This window comes from Micromys minutus, assembly GCF_963924665.1.
Source record: "Micromys minutus genome assembly, chromosome: 3".
In the NCBI taxonomy this organism is placed as follows: Eukaryota; Metazoa; Chordata; class Mammalia; order Rodentia; family Muridae; genus Micromys; species Micromys minutus.
In genome coordinates, this window is record NC_137972.1 from 68,724,385 (window position 1) to 68,746,207 (window position 21,823).

The 21,823-nt window shown below is 46.0% G+C and overlaps 2 protein-coding genes across 11 annotated transcripts in view; one reads left to right on the forward strand and one right to left on the reverse strand.

Moving 5' to 3' along the window:
* Positions 1–8,537: 8,537 nt before the first annotated feature.
* On the forward strand, positions 8,538–14,153 carry LYSMD4 (LysM domain containing 4). Of its 5 annotated transcripts, none has more exons than XM_080913873.1 (5): positions 8,538–8,548; positions 8,790–8,962; positions 9,092–9,216; positions 9,534–9,816; positions 11,737–14,153. In XM_080913873.1, the coding sequence occupies exons 4-5, from the start codon at positions 9,544–9,546 to the stop codon at positions 12,343–12,345; spliced, it is 882 nt and encodes a 293-aa protein (XP_080769999.1). In that variant the 5' UTR covers positions 8,538–8,548; positions 8,790–8,962; positions 9,092–9,216; positions 9,534–9,543; the 3' UTR covers positions 12,346–14,153. The 5 variants fall into 5 exon arrangements, with proteins under 5 accessions (XP_080769999.1, XP_080770002.1, XP_080769998.1 ...); XM_080913876.1 differs by lacking the exon at positions 8,538–8,548 and adding an exon at positions 10,237–10,262 and having other exon boundaries at positions 8,617–8,962; positions 11,737–11,826; XM_080913872.1 differs by lacking the exon at positions 8,538–8,548 and having other exon boundaries at positions 8,617–8,962.
* Positions 14,154–16,375: 2,222 nt separating this feature from the next.
* Positions 16,376–21,823, reverse strand: part of MEF2A (myocyte enhancer factor 2A) — a 117,828-nt gene continuing 112,380 nt past the window's right edge. For all 6 annotated transcript variants that reach the window (XM_080914113.1, XM_080914115.1, XM_080914112.1 and 3 more), the window contains one exon: positions 16,376–20,454. In XM_080914113.1, coding sequence (XP_080770239.1) covers positions 20,073–20,454 — 382 coding nt within the window. In that variant the 3' untranslated portion in view covers positions 16,376–20,072. The remainder of the gene's footprint in view (positions 20,455–21,823) is intronic.

A 21,823-nucleotide genomic window follows, 5' to 3' on the forward strand; every position in this document is an offset into this window, starting at 1 on the left:
TCTGCCAGGGAGACTTAACTTAACTGACCCTGTGAGGGTCCAGGACAGGGCTGATCTTCAGCGACGGCCGTGGTTGGGAGGCCTCCATGTTTAAAGAGACCATGTGCTCTATGATTCTGTATTAGTTCAGTACACACCCAACCATCATATTTTATAAGCTATGATGCTGCAATTATGTGGCAAAAAGGGAGCCATTCTAAAGAAAGATGCCCATGCTCCTCCTTCACACTCTTGGGCTATTGAGACAGTGAATGCCAAGGAACTGGGATTTCTCAGAGTCTTATGCTAGGAACAGGAATGGCTGGGACCTTGGCCACAGTCCGAGAGCTTATTCCTCAGACAGGGACATCACAGTTTGCAAGGACAGCCCAGTAGCAAGAGGCTGAGACAATTATGAGTCACTGGTGAGCAGGACCACGCCTTGACCCGGGATGCTTAGCTAAGCTTACCACTTGCATTCAGTTTAAACTGAAATCTCATGTCAGGACCCTGAAGATGGACTTGGGTATCACTGGATTTTCTATTCCTCTTCCTGTTGCATTGAATGGAATAAATCCTCCCTCTCTGTCTTTTAGCATCTTGAGTCTCTTTAATTGGCTTATTGAGGTTGAATGGCTAACCCTGACTTGTTAGGCCCCATCCAAGTTCTGAGCAATCTAACATTAGGCATATTTTGTGTGTGGACAAGATTCATGGGCTTGATGGTCTGTTTTAGGGTAGGAACAGTTGGCATGGGCCCTTGCCCCTATATGTGAGGCCACCGCACCCATAACCTGAGAACGCTTGGGGGGATCACCTTCAGTACCCAGAACTTCCACCAAACAGTTCCTGAAAACAGCAATCCGCTGAACACCCCGAGTGATCTCTGTGGGATGGAGGTTCAGCCTAGGACCACTGTTTCTGCACTCCCCAGACCCTGGTTTTGCTTATTGCTTCTGCGTGCTCTTCAATCTGGCGGGCCACTCACACTCTGGCCTCAGAACAACACTGGGTACAGTACCAACCCTCTCCTTTCTGATAGAAGGGCTACTGGTTTTCCTCTGACTTCAGAGGCTCGGTACCTGGTCCACATACTTGCTGTACCTGGTCCTACCACCAGGGGGTGGTGGGGCAGAAGACCAGAGCTAAGAAAGGCAGGGATGGGAAGGTGCAGGCATCTCTTGGGCTTTCTTGGGTCCTTTGACTCGCTTCTTCCCCATGCTGGTCTCTGTCTCTGTCCGCTGCCTGGTCTGACTCCATTCTGACTGAAATAGTCCTATCTCTATCAGTTAAATAAGGCCCTTTAGAGAGGAGGCTTCAGCCAAGGAAGCCTCTGGACTCTGGATTTCAGCTCTAGCAGGGGGTGGGGTGGGGGCAGAACAGGGCCATTCCATAGAATAGCCACCAAGATGGGTTTATATTTTCTACTAGCCACAGGGGGGAAAATGGTGGAATTCAATTCAACAGTATTTTCTGTAACCAATTACATCTCATAAACGGCACTTAAGTCATACAGAGTAACACTTAATACAGAAGACACTTTAGACTATTTCTGTATACTGACTACTTAAAGCCTAGGTGTGTTTAGGATGATATGCCTCAGCCAGTAAAGGCACTTGCCTTCAAGCCCAATGAACTGAGTTGAACTCCTAGAGAGAGCACACGGTGGAAAGAGAGAACACTCAAGCAAGCTGTTCTCCTCACATGCACTATGTATGACACACACACATGTGTGCACATGCACACACACACACACACACATCCATACACACAGTAAATGAAAGTATTAATTTAAAAAAATTCTTGTGTGAAGTTTGTACTTAAGAGTGTTCTTCCATCTGAACAGACCTCATTCAAAGATTTAGTGGACCTGTGTGGTGAGCAGCTGCCTTGCCCCGGTGAGAAATTTTGTTCATCATGAGCAGCCGGCAAACCCACCACTGGAGCAGAGCACGGAGTCTTTTCAAAACAATGGTTCAGTGTTTAGCACGCTCACCTAGCATGCCTGAGGCCCTGGGTTTGATCCCCAGCACCCATAAAGCCATGCGTGGTGACTTAAGCCTGGAACACTATTGGTAGAAGCAGAAGGTTAGGGAGTTCAAGGCCACCTTCAGCTATGTGGTGAGTTTGAAACCATCTTGAGAGCAGTGATGTATCTCCCTCCTCCCTTTCACTACACGGTCCATTTGTGCTGTTCCTATAGAATATACTGAGATGAGTAATGTATACAGGGCAGAGATGGTTTCTCACTATTCTGGAAGCTGGAGAATCCGATAGCAAGGTGCCGGGAGGCTTTCTTGTCTGCTTGGGGAGGGCTTTTCTGCTTCAAAGACAGTGTGGGAGTTGGAGCCAAGAACAGCCATATTTTCTCCCAGCCCAAAGTAGAAAAGCAAGGAAGCTGATTGCCACTAAGTTTCTTTTATTTCCCCAACATAATATTTTTACTGATTATTTGGGGACTTTATACAATGCACCTGATCACACTTGCTTTCCATTCCTCCCAGGTCCACCCTCTTACTCTGGCATCCTTCCTCCAAAAGAACCCCAAAACACAACAACAACAACCAAGTTCAATTTGTGTTGCCCATATATACTCACTGGAGCATGGCCAAACTCCCAGTGGCCAGCCCCCGAAAGAAAGCTGAATCCTCCCACCCGATCCAGAAGCCATCAACTGTGAACAGTTAACACCTCAGCATCTTTACCACAATATTGGGGGAGGGGTGTTGACACATGTTTTCTCTGTGTAACAGTACTAGCTTTCCTGGAACTCATGCTATGGACCAGGCTGGCCTCGAACTCACGAAGATCCAACTGCTTCCGCCCCCTGAGTGCTGGGATTTAAGGCCTGTGCCACCACACCTGCCTCTCTTGATCACCAAGCTAAGGAATCTCTTCAATAACTTCCTGTCTGGACTGTTTCTCTTGGAGGAGGGCTTTCTTAAGTGAGGACTTTAATCCCATTACTGCTACAATACACTGTATCCTAGAGGACCCTAGCACTACATGCAATTCTCTGTCTCTGACTTCATATACTCCAAGACCCCATGCAGATGGAGTCATAGTATATTTGCCCCTTTCTAATCGGCTTCCCTTGTCTCAACATAATGTCTTCAGGAGACATCTATGTTGTAGTGTGCATCGGGAGTTCCCCCATTTCAAGGTTGAGTAATGTTCCATGTATGCTTGTTACATCTGCTGTGTCTATTGGTTGGTGCCTTCTGGGCTGGTCCCAACTGTTTAGCTTCTGTGAGAATTGTGCCATGTGCATTTGACATACAGACCTGCTTTCACTTCTGTTATGAGCCTAGAAGTGGGCTGTGTTATCTAAGTCTATGTTTAATTATTTGAAGAGCTTCACACACCCCTTTTAACCCAAGCTTATTGAGAAGTAATTTAAATAATTAGGTTTGTCTCCTTTGAGTCCCATGAAATAAGCTTGGGCCAGTATTGAAACTGAGATTAGACTATTGATTTTCCCCCCCAGAAAGTTCTTTGAGCCACTTTGCAAACAAAGCCCACTCGCACTCCACCTCTGCCTCAATCTCTGACAACCACAGATCTGATTCGTTTCTGTTCTCTTGCAGAGCCCAAAATGATGATCATTTAAGGAGTCTCATTTCTTTGGCTCTGTGTTTCTGAGATTTGCTCAGAAGGCCACTACATCATAGGTTGCTTTTCATTCCAAGGGATAGTTTCTGAGGGAAAATGCTTTGCTGCTCATGAATTGATCCAGATGATTATGAATAACCCACCGGAGTCTCTTCCTGTTCCGGTCTTCATGTCTTGGGTGAAAACCAACAGGGGAATTAGTGTGGCCATCTTTCCAAGAGCCTTAGGTCTCTGCAGAATTGCCATGGGGAACTGATGTCCTGAGGAAATACAAGAACTGGACCTCGCTCAGACTCAGGGGCTCTGCATGACATGTGATCGGAAGGCTGTTCGGTGCCCATCTTGAGGAACTTGGGAGAAGACAGGGCCCTGGAGGTGTTGAATTAAGCCTTCCAAACCTGGATATAACTCGCAGATTCTGGAGCTCAGTTCAATGGCTAACCAGAGACAGTTGAAGGACTGGGAAAATGGGGGGAAAGAAGACCCTGGGGATGAGGTCTTACTCCTTACAGAATAAACTGGGGGTGTCAAGCCCTACCTCAAAAACCTTTAAATGCCTATCCACATCATACAGAAAGGAATATGGGTGTGACTCTGAGGAAACCCTAGAGGACCTTCAGTCAGCTCTGACTTGTAGCAGTGGCTAAGAATGAGTGGCCAAAAGTAACTTTGTGATGGTCTATGAGAAACCTCTAAAACAATCCATCCCAGAAGGCATTGCATTCCCCAAAGTCTCAAGGGCAGTGACTATAGTTGATATCCACTTAACACAGCTCACCCTGTCCAACAGGTTCCTGTCTCCTGGTACTTCCCCATCCTCAGTCCCGAGGACAACTGAATGTGATATAAATAAATCCATAATCAAGAGGGATTAAACTTCACCTGACAAACCTGTCCTGGTGTAGAATAAGGCTGGGCTCTCTAGATGCTCCTGTTAGGGCCGAGTCTCTGTCAGTTTCAGCTGCTTTGACTAAGTGCCTCAGACTCATTTCCCACTATTCCATGAAAGGAAAACCTGAGTCAGGGTGGTGGCGTGGTATGGTTCTGGAGAGGGCTGCCATCTAAACAACAGACTGCTGTCTTCTCTTAGGGAGGCTGTCTTAGTCAGGGTTTCTGTTCCTGCACAAAACATCATGACCAAGAAGCAAGTTGGGGAGCAAAGGGTTTATTCAGCTTACACTTCCACATTGCTGTTCATCACCAAAGGAAGTCAGGACTGGAACTCAAGCAGGTCAGGAAGCAGGAGCTGATGCAGAGGCCATGGAGGGATGTCACTTACTGGCTTGCTTCCCCTGGCTTGCTCAGTTTGCTTCCTTATAGAACCCAGGTCTACCAGCCTAGGAATGGCTCCACCCACAATGGGCTGGGCCCTCCCCCCTTGGTCACAAGTTGAGAAAATGTCTTACAGCTGGATCTCATGGGGGCATTTCCACAACTGAGGCTCCTTTCTCTGTGATAACTCCAGCTTGTGTCAAACTGACACAAAACCAGCCAGTACAGAGGCAAAGCCAAGCCATTCACAAGGGCACCACCCCCTGCTCCCCTCTTTAAGGCTCTACCTTCTAAAAGCTCACCTCAGAGGGTAGGATTTCAACAGGAATAAAAGGGGACAGAGAAGTCCATTCACAGCAAGCCTGAATATGAATTTCTTTAATAAAAAAATGAACGTCTATGCTTCTCACTGGACCCTTTTGAGGACAGTATAGCCGGCATTCCCCTCCTCCCTTGTGAGCTGTGCCTGCTGAGCGCTCACCAGGGATCATCAGGTAACATTTGATCTTCGGACTAGCAGGGGTTATGTCAGATCCCTGTCTAAAGATGAGAGAACCCAAGTGTGAACACAGTTCCTGGAGAGACACCAGGTTCAGAGTAGGACTCCTTGACTTGAGAGCACCTGATGCAGGTTACTGTGATGGATGGATAGATAGCTCCTTAGAGCAGGTAAGAAGAAGGCAAATAACAACTCAGGCCCCAGTCACTTAAAGGTTGTCATGTGCATGGGCCTGTCACCCCTGGGTGTGTGCAGGGTGGCGCGGTGGGAGCTCTTCTCTGCATGCGGTTTTTGGGAGACTGGTTAAGGTAGTTCTTCCTAATCAATAGCCTTTCTGTGCCAATACCTATGCTTCAGGATTAAGTATGGTTTGACCCCTCTCTATGACGGAGCATCAATGATTGTCCTCTCCTGTCCCTCAGTGTCAGGAACATTCTGATAACTGATCTAACAAGTCCTGATCATTTCACCAGTGACTCCCTAGGCTCCGAGTCAGACTTGCATAGGACAGTGTAGCAGCCATTTCTGATCTTACATGTGTTCCCACTTAGACTCACTCCCGTCTGCTTGCCCAACTATGTTCCACAGAATACATACGATAATGTTGTGCCTCTTCTATCTTTGTATGGACTGGAAGGATAGCAGGTTTTTTCCCCCCGTATCTAAGAGTTGTTTGGCTTTTTTTTTTCTTACGGAGTGTCTTTTCTTGCTTAAATGTGAATGTTTTTTATATTTGAAGATTTGAACATATCAGAGAAGGCAAACGTTTCTATCAAATTTACGATAATTTCTTTGAATTTTCTCTTTTAGATTTGTTGGTCTCTCTCTCTCTCTCTCTCTTTCTCTCTCTCTCTCTCTCTCTCTGTGTGTGTGTGTGTACACTCGCATGCATGTGCATGTATGAGTGCATGTATACATGTTCTTGTGTGTGAATGTGGGTGCGTGTGTGTCATGGCTTAACTTCAGAGGTCTGCGAGCATTTCGACATGCTTGAGACAGGATCTCTTGATGTTTGCCACTAAGTACTCCAGGCTAGCTGGTCTCAAAGTTTCCAGGGATTCTCCTCTCTCCACCTCCCATCCTGCATGGGAGTGGTGGGATTCTGAGGATTAAAACCTGGGACCTTGTGCAGCAAGTGCTTTATCCACTGAGCACCCTCTTCCCCCTCTTTAATTCTTACTGATATTTTATGTAGGAAATCCAACATACTCCTTCCACGGAGTTAGCGCCCTCCCATGAACATTGGTGTCATCCTGGTGTGGCCAGCTCCGCTCCCCACAGCCATACTTCTTAAGGGCTGTCCTGGAACTCACTCTCTGGAGATCATGCCGGCCTCAAACTCAGAGATCTGCCCCCTCCTTACGTGCTGGGATCAAAGGTGTGCGCCACCACACCACGCAAGAGTTTTATTTTTAACATGACTTGTTGACAAGTGAAAATCAGAGACTTTGATTCTTTCTCCTGTATGGAAAGGAGGCTGTGTCCCAGCAGCCATCAGATTTTCCTGAGTCACTAAAGAACACATCGCTGCCCCTGACCATTTTGGCTTGATTGGTCAGGGTTGCCTTGGTTACTGACAGTCATATGGACCTCTGTGTACCAAGTGCACAGACCATGAGCACACTGCCACGCTTAGAAGTGCAGAGCATGTCCAGACACCAAGAGAAGGAACATGACAACAGGCATCTACTGAAATTGTTCCAGGCAGGACTGGATGGCCATCTCAGGCATTGGGAACAACACAGAAGGGGACAAAGGCCAGAAAGCTTAGGGACGGGGTCATGGTCATAGTTGGTCAGAGTGCAACGGGCTTTAGACTCTGCTTCTACCCTGGCACAGCTTGTGGCCACTGCTACCTACTGTGTGGCTTGGGGAAAGTCCCCTGCGTCTCTCAAAGTTCTCTCTACAAAGCAGAAAGACAAAGCTGTTGAAAACCCACAGCAGTTCTGCTCAGCCCTGGAGTTTGGAGCCATATCAGAGAGCTTAAATATTTGCCCCTGATGCTTTGCATCCTTTGTCCCAGGAGAAGGCTGGACCTGGGAGGAGGCATGTTTGACAAGGGTTGGAAGATATCCCAGTGGGCACCTCTGCTGGTGGGGTCAGTCTCCACTGGCTTTTCTGGTGGCTGGCACTTTTGCTAGGTGGAGCAACTTCTCAGGCAGCCTCATCCAAGCCTGTAAACTGTCACAAACCACGAATACCTCAGTGGGGAAGACATGAACATGTGCTTGAGGGAACTGTTGGGTGTATTAGCAAGGCTAGCCTCCTGGGTTGGTTGGCAAGATAAACAAACACCAGATGTTTAAAGCCAGAAGGAAGAGTCCTGTGGCTGGCAGAGAGGGTCATGACCCGGTGCCTTCCTGGCCTTAGACATGTAGAGTAAGACTTTTAGTTTTATTCTAAACCACAGGAAGAATTTCTGGGCTCTTGTTTTAATGTTGATTCCCAGAGAGTCTTAACACCTTGGTTCAGCTGCCAGCCATTCTTTGGTGTATTGCAGGCCTACGTCATTTAGTTTCTTCCTTATTCATTGGATGAGTCTTACTCCATTAAGAATTTTAGTCTTTGTTACAAAACAATACCACAGGTTCTCCTCCCTTTTCCAAATAGCAAGAGCTCTCTGGATAGCCAGATAATACATATTCTCTTTTATTCAATTCTCGTCTATGTTGTCACGGCAATATTTCTCATCCCTGGACTTTTTTGTTTATCTCCGGGCAGGGGCTGGCAACCATTTGGTCCCTCAAAGGATACTGGGTTAAAGATTCAGGGTCAGGCTACCTGGGACAGGTCTCCCGAGTGGCGTGCCGCCGTACTGGGTAGTCTCCTGTCCACGGATCAGGACACACATGGGTCCAAGGACTCTCCCGCCCGGAAGAAGACCGAGGTTTAGCAGAAAGCCTTGGCCACCGCGAAGGAGGGCAAGTTCCACACCTCGCTCAGAATGGGAAACTGGGCACAGCCGAGACGATCCCACAGAGGAGCAAAGGTCCAGGGTCCACGCTGGAGCCCCGCCCATCAGAGCCCGCCCCTTCAGCAGTGCTCATTCTGACCTCTCAGCATCTCCTGGCTCTGCCAGAGCCCGCCCTCCTCTGAAGTCATTGGTTAGCTCTTAGTCCCCGCCCCCGGAAGACCTGCGTTTGCAGCCAATCGGCGGGCGCGGTGGCGTTGGAGCCTGGGAGCGAGGTACCCGAACCTGCCGCGGGGGTCCGCTGGGTTGACTTGCGGGGGGCTAGGGCTTCTGGGGTCGCTTGTCACCGTGGGCTCGATGGTGGGCTGCCACTTCAGGGTCAGTACCTGTGTCTACGGAGGGCCGGTGCCAGCTTGCGAGAGTGGCAGGATATGTGTTTGGAAAGTTGGGGCCCGGCCTGTTTAGGCCCAGGGGCGGGGACGTCTCAAATTTGTTTTGTGTCCTGTTTAATGACAGCCCACCTGTCATTGAAGGGAAACTGAGGCTTCTTCTGGCCGCCCCGGGTGCCGGAGGCACAGAATTTGAGACCAGAGGGAGATGCGCCAAGGTTGGTTGTTTCCTTAAAGGGCCACTCAGAAGGGATCACCAGGAACCCCTGGAGTCCCATTCCAGCTACTTGGAAGGGAAAGGTTAGTTGTGGCTCTGGCGTTTGACTCTGGGTGACAATAAGGGAACCATGGGGTGAAATGGGTCCAGAGTGACTTGTGAGAAACGGGCAAATTGAAATTTGATAGGTTTTTCCATTACTTGCCTCTTAGGTCAAGTCAGCCAGGGTCAAAATAAGAGAACTCTGGTTGTTCTCAGCTTCTGTCCTGTGTCGTGGCCTTTTCCCCAGAAGACACCTTGGGATGCCTAACGAGGTTTTAGTCCAAAGATTCTGAATGTAAGATTCTCTGTCAGGAAGCTCACCTCTCACAACGCTGAGACATTAAGTGGCTTCTTAGGTGGGCTAGGGGAAGCGCAGCTGGGATGGGGAAGAAGGGTGGGAATCTTTTTTACACATAGTAAGTAAGCAGTTAGGGAAAGTGTGATCTTATTCTGCTTCAGTATCAGGTGGGCAGGTGTGCGGATGTTATCTTTCTGATGCTGTTTGCTGGGTATTGGCAATATGAGGACATTCCTAATGAGACAGGTCTCTTTAGGAAGCCAGAGGAGGGAGAATAGCATTTGTGTGGAATTAACTCCGGGTTTGATTTTCAGTTAAGAAAAAATGAGACAGAAGGAGGGGTTAGCCAAGACCTTCCAAGGCCCGGCTGTTGTCTGTAGGACTCCAAACAGTCACGTGTACATGTTCAAGAATGGCAGTGGGGACTCGGCCGACTCCTCCGAGGAAGAGTCACATCAGGTGGTGTTACGACCCCGGGGCAAGGAACGCCAGAAGAACAGCAGCCAACCGCCAGGAGCAGGCCACACGGTGCTGCTGCAGCGGGAGCTGGCCCAGGAAGACAGTCTCAACAAGCTGGCTCTCCAGTATGGCTGCAAAGTAAGCTGACTCAGCACTCTGCCCTCCAGGCTTGAGAGAGAGACCCAGGGAAGTCACTCTAGGAGGGTTCCTTGTCCTTCCTGACACCCAGAGGTGACTAGGATCTTACATAGCCAGGGCTGGAAGCTGGTGGAGGCACCCTTCATTTGGAACCCTGAGCTCAGGAAGGGCCAGTTAGTTGGGAACCTGAGGTCAGGGTGTGCTTTCCTTTGGCCCGCCCTGCACAGGGACACCGTGAAGAAGGGCTGGAGATGCATCTGTGGCATGCTTCTCTTACTACTTAAAGTCTTCTGACCTTTGCTTGACAGTAGCTAATCTGACTAGCGGTTTTTTTTTTCTTCTCCATCTTAGAAGTGCATGGTCTAGCCTCTGTGCTGTGTGTTTGTATAACCTTATCTTTCTCTTTAATTATGTTTTTAGCACTCAGAGTGATTAACAGTGGCAAAGTAAGTTGGAAAGTGTTTCTGGAATCGCTCTTTTCTCCTGCATTGAAACAGTTTGTTTCATGTTGTTGACCCCATGCTATACACATGCTGTACACATGCTATGTACATGCCATGCACATGCTATACACGTACTATATATGTGCTATACACGTGCTATACACATGCTATACACATGCTATATACATGCCATGCACATGCTATACACATGGTATATACATGCTATACACTGACAGCAGCTTTCATCAAGGCTGCATTAGCTATACAGTTAAAAAAAAAAATCAAAACTTCATCACCTAAAAATTGACTGTGGTTTATCTGAAAAGATCCAAATGAGCAAAAAGACTGTGTGGGTGTGGGAGTCTTTCCCAAATAGAGGCCCGTCTCCAGGGACACATAGCATCTTTCTATTGCACCGGCCTTTGTATTTGGATCTTATAATCTGCTTCCTTGGCATAACATATGCTTTATAGACCACTGGCTTTAAAAAAAAAAAAGGCCTTCTCAACAAAGTCTTGAAAGATAGACTTCTCTTTCATGTCTCTAAGAAACCCAGAACGGATATTTAATATCTCCACTAACTAGTTCCATTGGAGGTGAACACATGTGCCGTTCATTTAGTGCACACAGAGTGGAAGCTGTCCAGCTTGTTTTTTTGAGAGCAAGGTGAAAAGCATCCCTCCAGCCAGTACAGTAAGACTATAAACATGGCTGCTGAGGAGAGCGATTGCACACGTGCTGGACCTGACAGGCAACTCTGTGGGCCGTTTTTCCCCAGAGAAGTTTTTTTTCCCCCAGCTTGGCGGGGGGGGGGGGGTGTTAAAATTTGGCTTCCCGTCTCTTCTTTTCCGTTAGAAGCCTTGTGTTATTTGATAAAAATCCACAGTCCCAGTCCTGTGACCTTAGTCTGGGAAAGGAAAATCTCAATCCAAAATGCCTGGCTGATGGCCGATTGCCTGACCTGCATCTCATGAGAAGTGTCCTCTCTCCGAGCTAAATTAACTTCTATTCAGGAACTCAGTTCCTGTGCCTGCCCTGCTTCTGGGAAAGTGCTGAGGGAGCACTCTCAGGTGGCAGAGACTCCGAATGTGTGCCCAGAGCCAGCTTGGAGTTCCGTGAGCGTGTCTGGCCACTTGCTCAGCGGGATTCTGGTGTGAGATGGGGGCACTGAGTTAGACAGGAAGGGTGACAGCATTGGTCCTGTTTCACCCAAAGCTTCTGTTGTAGTCACAACACTTTCCAAAGTTGATTGGAAACTGTTCAGTGTAGAACAGTTGGTTTCTAAGATATTCGTTAAGAGGTTAAAAACGAAAGACCAAGAAATCAAAAGCCTAAGTTACTTAGCAGAAATGAAGCTGGCTGTGGGTGTCTTTCGAGCCTTCATGGGCTTCTCCACAGGAGCCCCAACAGACCAGAGGTCTCTGCTTGGTACTGGTTTTAAGGAGCATTGCATGTTAATAATGCATGGCTTCCGTAGGTTGCAGATATCAAGAAAGCGAACAACTTCATCAGAGAACAAGACCTGTATGCTTTGAAGTCAATCAAGATTCCAGTGAGAAATCATGGGGTCCTCACAGAGACCCACCAAGAACTAAGGCCCCTTGGGGCCTCTCCTTCCGAGACCAGGGTGACCCTGGTAGAACTACCTGAAGACGAAGGCGCTGCTGGGCCAACTGCGCAGGGCAACCAGCTGACGGACTTCTTCAAGGGCATTGATGAGAACATTGAGCGGGCCGTGCAGTCTGATGTCTTCCACAGTGACAGCTGCTGTGTGGAGGCCCCAGATGAGCCGCTGCTCCCCAGAACCCAGAAGCCAGCAGCTGACGGTGCGGACTGTGGGATTCAGTGGTGGAATGCGGTCTTCCTTATGCTTCTCATTGGCATCGTGTTGCCTGTGTTCTATCTCGTCTACTTCAAAATACAAGCCACCGGGGAAGCCTCAAATAGCTTGAACGCAACTGTTGTCCCCAATGGCTCGATGGCACTGAGCCCAGTTCCAGGGCAAGCCCCCAGGTTGGCAGTACCAGTGCCTACCCTCCCCGCCTCAGACAACCAGGTCAGCCCCACCACCCAAGCAGGGGCCTAAGCCCATTCTTCACTAGAGTTGGCAGGCTGTGACAATTGGCCCTTGATGTGTGTAACTGTCACCAGCTGTTTGCTGAGGGTGTTGAATTTTGCTTCCTGAGATGCGTGGACACCATGGATTGTATAGACTGAGGAATGGCTTGGCCAACCCCAAGGATGCAGGAGCCCAGACATCCACCCATCCCAGCAAGAGAGACATTTACATAAAAGTCATGGTCCTTTCTTGAAGACATGTTGGGGTGGGGGACTGTACAACCCTTCTGTGCAGACTCCTAAGTAGAATGTGACATGGGATCTGTGATATTCCTCCCCCTGCCCCAGTGTTGGATGGGGCCAACTGACTGTCACATTGTCCCTGCCTGCTAAGGGAAAAGGTGGGCTCAGACATGCCCTGTGTCTAGATCAAGGTGCTATATAGTATGTCCCTGAATTTGTCACGGTTGACAGCCGACATGCTTGCCACCTCACTTGGCCTCACTGAGGCAGTAAGGAAAGTGAGAAAGCCCCAGATCCAAACTGCTCTCCTTTGATTTAAGCTCCACCTCCCAGAGTCACACTAGGAGCATCTCTGTGGTGGTGGCTCCCTGGGTTCTCCCAGTTGGCACCTGGGAAGCAGCTATTATCAGCAAGCGGTTTGAAGAGACTACATCCACCATTAAGGTCCTAACACATGGACCTTTGAAGCAAACTGGTTGCCAGCCCATCATTGTCAAGAACAGTGGGTCCCACCCCAACCCCTACCATGTGCCCCTGAAGCAGAGTTCTTCCCGCTGCCTCCTTAAACGTGCAGATGCTGTGTCTCAGTGTTAAAATCAGACAGTGTCAGCAGCTTTGTTACTGTAACAAAATAATCTCCAGTGGTAAAGGTTTATCTTGGCTCATGGTGTCAGTCCATGGCCTGAGTTGGTGCTATGGTTTAGGGGCTATGGTGAGAACATCATGGAGGAGAGAGTGTGGTAGAACAGACTGTTCATAGGACAGGGAGGAGAGAAGAGGAGACAAGGAACTTGGGTGCAGGTATCACCTTCAAAGTTCTGCCTGCAGTGACCTAACTTCTCCCACTAGGCCCCATTTCTTAAAGGATTCACTCCTTCCCAACACTGAAATGAGGACCAAGCCTTTATGATATTTGCCTTTGGGGGACTTATCCACCAAGATAACTCTGGCAGTGATAGGCTGTAGAAAGCACCACCAGATGTTGGAGGATGCAATAGGCTCATGGTCTCCCTGAAGGCAGTTGGCCATCCAAGTCCTGTAAGGGGTGTATAAGACAGCTGGCTGTGTCCCAGCAAGAACAGGCAGAGGTGGCTGGGGTCTCAGACTCAGGGCAGTCAGGCTAGCAGGCTTCTGGGTTGGTTAGCAACTTGATACTTAGGCCTAGAAATCTGACCGGAGGAGCAGGACAGTACTTGAACTGATCGTCCTGTCTGAAAAACAATCCACCCAGGGTACAAAAGCAAATATAAATCACCTTCAGAATTAAGTATTTTGAGGCCAAAAATGAACCTATAAATCTTGGTACAAGAAACAATAATGTAAGTGATTTCTATCTGGACGCTCAAGCCCATCGTGGCTTCGAAGTTTCTCTTAAATGGCATTAACTTCATCAGCAGGGCTCAGAGTCCCATGGGAAAATATATTTTTTTTGGCAGAGAATGTAATTTTTTTTTCTCCCTGTATTCTGTCTCAAGTGTTGGGAACTCGTCGTTACCGCCTGTATACAGCCCGGTGTGGGTTCCTAGGTAGAACATAAGGGCTCTACAGTGTCAGGGCTCCTGGGGTTGGATGGGGTCAAATGATTGTCACAGTCCCTGCCTGCTGAGGGCGGGGTTGGAGGGGTGGGGGAGGGGGGCTTGGCTCAGAGATGTGTGTTGTCTAGGCAGACCACGGTGCTACACAATAATATCAGCATGTCTCTGAGTTTTAGACATGTTACCGTTTTAACTTGTATTTCTCTATTTTTCTCAAGTGGAATAAAATAATTTCTTCTGTGAAGGAAACATGCTTCTCCCTCTTTTTATAGTATGTGGATATTGGTAACAGTTAAAGAAGGGACAGCATTGGAGTAGATGACAGTAGCTTCTGTCTCCTGTGGAGCCTGGGCAAGCTGCCACAGGCTCTTGCTGTGTGCATCCTTATGTGGCCAGGAAAGGACAGACTTAAGTGGTAAACTGCATTATGGCCCACTGACCTACATAATATGTTTCTTAATTAAGGCAAGTCTGTGAAAAACACAACATGGAGTTCATTTTCTGGTAATTAGTTCTCTGGGGCGCTTTTGAAAAGACTTTTTAAAGTTTTGAAATTATGTGCTTATGAATCCAGGTGCCCTGGAAGTTCGGGGAGAGCGGAGGACACTGGAGCTGGGGTTAGAGGCAGCTGTGAGCGCCCGATACTGGTGTTAGTAACATCCTGGGCTACTTTTTATTTGTACTCCATCTACATAGACTTTAGGTCTTCAGACCACAAAGAGGTGATGTGGTAACTAGAAAGGGCCCTTGTCCCCTGCCCCCAAGGTGCTGATAGGCTAGGAGACGATGAGAAGGCTCCCAGAGAGGTTCTCTAGCTGAGCTGGGCCAACACTTCCTTAGCTGACACCAGGAAAGGAAGTGGGAGTCAGCGGGACATCAGGCAGGTGTGTTTTAGGGAATGCTTTCTAGTGTGATCAAAGCACTCAGGGCAGAACATAGGGACTATGAGTCCTGGTATGTAGGGAGTGAATGGAATGGTTTGGGGCCAGATGTGCAACCACCCGAGTTCTACATTTAAGGACTTGGCATTATTTCAGGGAAATAAGAGGTGGTTCATGATGGCACGAGGCTGACACCACTGAACAGTGTCCTTCCTTATTATCCCCATTATTCCTAATTCTTTTCTCTTAATCCGAGAATTCACAGTTTCATTTGATTTGGGAAATTGCCATCATTGTTAAATTTAAATTCTTAAATGAGTAAATGTTAAGTGGGTAAAGGTTAGGGAAACCTAGTACTCAAGTTACCTCCAAAATACTTAAGCCATTACAGAGAAAGCACTTTACAGTGAAGCCTAGCAGGAGCCTTCACCCTGTAAAAGGACAGCCATCTGTAGCAAGACACACTGACACCATCAATTCCAGAACCAACTAGGACACATCACTTTGGGCTCTTCGCCTAAATATAGCACCTCATCCCAGTCACTAGCAGACTCATCCACAGCTAAGTGGCGTTCAGCTGGACAGGTGGCTGGGGGTGGGCTGCAGCCTTCCAGCTGGCACGGGGCTTGGAAAATCACTTTCTTGGCTGTTGCCACTCAGACACACAATCAGCTTATAACCAAGATAAAGGTTTAGAGCAAGGCGCCCATGGGAGCTGACTAGGAGCTCAAAGTGAATTGATAGTGAGTAGCTGCAGCTGTGATTAGAATATTTTTAGCCACAGGACTCGAACAGCTTTCAAAACCTGCTAATAAGAGCCCCATTATAGCCAGCAAGCAAAAACCAGTGCAAAAAATTAACTTGATTTGACACAAGAATCTGCTTAGCTAGGAGCTGGCTCACGCGGCAAGGGAGGAATAGGACTATTTTTTAAACTATGGGTTTGGACAACTGTTTGGAGCTTTTCTGGCTTCCGGTTCAGTTAAGATCTGAAAGTGGGAAGGATCTGCTGGCGTGCTGCAACAGACACCCATCTCTGCAAAACACACCCCCAAAGTTGTACCCGACTCTTGCCTTGACCTCAGTGCTATGTATGTAATCTGGGCAAAGTTAACTTCACACTGTAAACCTTAAAGATAAACAGGAACATGATAGTGAGTGCTAACATCTGCCCTCGGCACTTGAAGCTATTCTCCACGAGTAGAGTAGCTCTTGGAGACCCATTGGATTTAACTGAACCGTAACACAGCCAGCTGATACTGGTGAGCAGATGGCTGGCTGCTCCCTACAGCCTCTACGGCTGTCTAGATACCACAGGGTGAAACTGGGGAGCAGGGATGCCTGGTGGCCATGCCAGAACCTACTGCTTTCCCCAGGCAAACATGACAGAGTCTGGATGTATGGTCAAAGCCAGGCCATCTTTACTGGAGCGAGTGCAGGAGACAAATAGCTTACAACAACCTCTAGCATTGTCTTAACCATTTGATAAAAACTTCACTATGATATTTATTGTATAATGAAGAAAAAACAACACATTCAGGGAAAAATTGGGATTAACTTATTTTTCTTAAAAGGTTCATCTCAAGGATGGCAACAAAGTCCAGCTTGTGCCGCCAAACGGTTTTACATGATCAAACCGTGTACAGCTTCTTTGTGTGAACTGTTGACTACAAACATTTACCAAATACATAAATCTCTTTTAAAAAAGCCATTTTAAATATAGCAAAGCAGTGTCTTCTTGCACAGCAAAGTGAAGAAAGTTTCTACAGAGAAATAAAAGTTTTACATTTGTAAAGTTCTTTTCACATTCTAATCATCTAGCTTTTTATGATCCAATGCCAGGAGTTTTCAGGTTCCGTATTTACTATGTATTTCTTGTGCGCATGATGGTTAATACAGAAATTATGTTAATACATTATCAGTCGTCTTTACAGTTGAAAGGAAATGGTGAAACATGTATTGTTCTTTTAGAACAAACCCCTGATTTAGTTTTGTAACACAATGGATGGAATTAGGGCTCAAAGGATGGAGTTTTGACTGGGTCCACCTGTGTGCACGCGGTGGTGACACTCACTCTCAGTATAGAACCACTTAGAGTTCCCAGGGGACTTCCCACGTCAGTGCAACTTAAAAGCTTTTTTTGTTTTTCTTTTTAATAATAAAATATGTTATCTGAAGGGAGAGAACTTTCCTGTGATGGTGTCTTATACAAAACACATGAGTCTCAAAGGGTAAGAAAAGTCAGTTTAAAGCAACACTGTCAGTGTCCTCCCTGCTCTAGGTTGGCTTCCACTGAGAGCTGTGGATGTGGATGTGTTCACACATGAGCATCTGGGTGAAGGATGTCAAACCCGTGTGCTCCAGATCACACTGGGCACATGGGAAAAGGTTAACAGTCAGATATTCAGTTCCTGAAAACGGAATACATTGTGACTTGGTCAGTGTAATTTAAATACAAACTCCGAGCCTTGTGTAATATTACTTTAGAAAACAGTAGTTGTACTGATTATAAACCTGCATAGAAAGAAAGACTATTGAGATACAGTCAGAAAAGCCATCTCATAAGGCACACAAGAAAATAGACAGTAAATGTGAATGTGTTAACTCCTATTCCAATATACAGCAGAAGTTCATGAACATGCATAAATAATAATGAAAGGGTCACTTAATACTTTCAAAGCTATAAATGGTTTACAAAGTGGTAAGGGTTATCTTGGAAATTCAGTGTTGGGAGACTGTCTTATTTTAATTAGGTATGATCTTATGAAGAATGTGCCTATAAGTCAATTCAGTACATTTCAAGAAGAAAACCTAATCTTTTCTGAGTAAGAGCCAAATGTTGAGACCATAGAGTGGAGATAAAGCATCATCCCCACTTTTTTTGGCTTCTACTAACATGTGCTACCCAAACTGTCAGTGAAGACTCCACTGCACAGCCTGTGCTCACCACGGTGCATGTACCAGATACCTATGTGCCAGGCAGGAAACCTGGCTGATGAGTTGTCAGGACAGCAGATGAGGAAACATCAAAAGGAGCATAAGTTAGGGAATTAGGGGGAAAAGCAAAATGTAAGTAAAAACTGCAGGTAGCTGCTTAACATTGTTCAATATAAAATAGCAGCCATTTTTAAACATTTTTTTTTTCAGGAATAGTATTTAAAAATCTAGGATAAAAGATATACAGGACTTTGAATTTTGTTCATGGCACAAGCCCAGTAAACGGATGAACTTGCCATCACCAACGAGCTGTCTCCCTGTAAGAGTAAGGCCTTGTTCAAAATCCAAGCTGAGGGTGGCACCAGTTTCCGTGAGGACAGCAAGAATCGTGTCAAGGGTCTGCACCATAAGAGAGCTGCTCCCTGCACGCCTGTGCCTTCCCGCACACGGGACACTAAAGCCCTCCTGGATTTTGTAACCAGCTGCATCATTCTATCTTAGAGTCAAGAAGAAAAAGATCCCTTTCCCTACAAATATTTTCCTAATTATTTACCACTTATAAAACCTTTGTGCTCATCTACTACTCTGCCATTTTCTAATATTAGTTAAATCAGGTCATCTTTCTACTGTTTTATTTTTTTTCCCTCACAAAAGGCAAGTTTTAAATAATGCCTTATAAAATCTGTTACAACACATTTTATATTTATGCAGGATGAACTTAACACCAATTTTTTGCCACTTTGCTATTTATGTACACATATAAAATATATAATGATGCTCACCCCATACAGCACAAAGATTACAACAGAACATCACACATTCACCACCAGTGAGGGGAAACCCCTTTACACAATCCTCTGAAAAACTGGGCTAATAATTAAAATCCAAAGTACAGTATATTTAACAAAATAGTAAATATTAAACAGTGAATACTCTACTTAAGGACTTCGCCTTTCCCCCCAAATTGGCGGCAATCCACAAAAATATACTTTTTAATCTGGTGACCATACAATACATAGGTACTTACATCAAAGGTGATAATATATTTAAGATGCTATATACACAAAGTTTGGCTCAACTTTTAATTTACATATAGAATAATAAGTGTTCATGGCTTTTTTTTTCCAAGGTTCTGCTTGCAAGATATTTTTGTTTTTTCTCCCCTCTTAAAATAAAACTAAAAAGTTAAAACAAGATAAAGCTATTTTTTTAAAAAAAAAGTTACAACATACAGCTTTGGCTTATATAAATAATTCAGCAGAATGTGTTCAAAAGTAGTGGATATAATTTTATATATAGTCATCAATTCATTAAGGGTGTTTTCTTTCATATAAAATATACATGACCTAAAATCAGCTTCTTTAATTTTTAAAGATATGAATGTAAAAGAAACTTCTGACATATTCCAATTATAACTTAATATATTAATTTTATTTTGTTAATGCTCTATATTTCTAGGCTAGTATTTCTGAATATTTCATGCGTGTTTTCTATTCTCTCTTTTTAATAGCTAAAAATCACTTCTTTGACCCAATACATTTTTTTGCACGTGCAAAACAGTTATGTGTGGGGCTTTTTGTTTATTGTTTGTTTGTTTAATATCAACAGCCCTTTCCCATGCACCCCTTTGCAATAGACCCATGCCAGGTTGGGTTATTAATATAAATGACATTTTATGTACAGTATTGCTTTCTTGGTTCCTGCTTTTCTACTGCTCTGTTCTACAAAGCATTTTTTTTTTCTGAAGTAACTACAGTCACCGCACAGTTAAATAAAACAAATAGGGGGCCCCCTAGGTTTCTGCAGGCTAATGTGGAAGAATTATATATGGGTACACGTTTCTCTGCAAAAACTTTATCTTACAAAACAAGTAGTCCAAGGAAGTGCCAGACTGGTCTGTTTCTACAGGGTGCTTTGTCTGCCATGTGGACACACATCTGCAGACCTACAAGGAGTTTGCAGTAAGTGCCTGATTTTGTGTATGCAACACACACCCACACATACACACACTCACACTGACATACATATATATGTAAAGGAATATATATATGTATGCATGTACATATAAATATATTGAACTCATGTCCTTATTCACCAATTTAAGATATGTAGGGCAGTTCACTGCAGTAACACAAAGAACAAACATGAACCAGGAAGCCTTAGGTCACCCATGTGTCCATCCTCATGCGTTTTACAGAAGGGCTTTCTCTGTCCTCAGTATTTGGAGGTCGGCCAAGCACAATGGGAGAATGGAAGTCACCCCGTGGATCCTCCCGGTCACTGCCATCATAGGAGCTGCTGGAGCTGCTCAGACTGTCCACAGGGGAGCGCCCCATTTCCTGCCGGGGTGGGGGCTGTGGAGGTTGTGGCGGTGGTTGCTGCTGTGGCTGCTGCTGCTGCTGCTGCTGCTGCTGCTGCTGCTGTTGAAAGCCTGATGGGGTCATTCTATCACGGGGAGGTGAAATTGGCTCTGACTTAATGTTGATGTTCTGGTTGGTATTAATGGACAAATTTGAACCCTGAGATAACTGCCCTCCAGCCCTGTAGAGAAACAACAGCAGTAAGATGGTTTGGTAGCACATCTGTTTAACCCATATAACAAAGCTCAGGAAACTGGGAAGAATGAGGTCTAAGATCCCATACTTTTGCATTTCAACTCTGAAAAAGAAAAGTTTGAGTGTCTGGTGTTGTCTAAGAACAACAACATGGACCTTGAATTCTGTCCCCTGTCCCCATCCCTTAGGATCTTCTGTACTGGGCCTATGACAAGCACTTCTCATGCTTTCCCAATAGCCATTTGAGTGTAAATTGAGTCACCCCCATTTTTCATGAGAACAAGTAGTTTCAGAAAGGCTAGGAATGTGTGTGATAGTGTGTGAGACAGAACTTTCTACTAATTTCCCGAACTTTCTTGTTATTTATTTGTCACCGTGTCTCCCATGTTGTCCAGGGAGACATGTCTTCATGAAACTCCTGAGTCTCAACCACTTGAGCAGCTGGGATTATAGGCAGCACCAGATGCCCAGCTTTCAGGTCTACAGTTCTTAATGATTTCACTCAGAATGGCCTAGGGCCTGTATAAGCAAAACATTTCTCTAAGATGCTCTGCACTCTCACTGGGACCACAATTCTCCAGAGTACTACTGATGACAATCCACACCCCACACGTGCAGTTCTTTCAGCATCCGAGAGAAAGGAACTGCTGGCTCTCTGGGCACTGTGGGCAGGAGGCTAAGATGCCCCAGGCCTGATCAGGTGCAAAGCAGTCAGCTAGCTGGTGCTATGCTGTCCCTCTTCTGGATGTTCTGTGGTACTTGTTCCTTCTGATGTTCAGGGAGTCCAGCCTCTTCTGGGCACCATCATAAACCCTATCTGCTTTACACCCAGCCTACAAGGAACATTCCTTTTATGAATGAAGTAGTTTGTAAACTGGGGTAGAAACAACCAAATGACTCCTATGGTACTTGATTCATACACAGAATATTTTCAATACTACTATTCTCCTACTAAGATCCAAGGAGAATGCAAAAGGCAGAGGCTTTTTGTCCTCTTCTCCAAAGTAAAGGAGGAAAGGAAGATGAGCCTGGATGTTTTCAGCTACCTTTTCTCAGGAAACAGACTCAGAGATGATGCTGGGAAGCAATGGCTTATTCATCTGGCAGGGAGAAGGGAGCATGCAGGTGCCATCTGGGTTTTAGGGTTCCCTTGGTACCATCGGAGACTCCATGTTTAATAAAAGTTGGGGGCGGGAGAGATGGCTCAGCAGTTAAGAGAACTGACTGCTCTTCAAAAGGTCCCGAGTTCAATTCCCAGCAACCACATGGTATCTTACAACCATCTGCAATAGGATCTGATGCCCTCTTCTGGTGTGTCTCAAGAGAGCAACAGTGTATTCATATACATACATAAA

Coding starts and splice junctions, on each gene's coding strand:
- LYSMD4 (XM_080913873.1), top strand. CDS start 9,544: ATGAGACAGAAGGAGGGGTTAGCCAAGACCTTCCAAGGCCCGGCTGTT. Junction 9,817..11,736: donor CTCTCCAGTATGGCTGCAAA/GTAAGCTGACTC, acceptor TGGCTTCCGTAG/GTTGCAGATATCAAGAAAGC.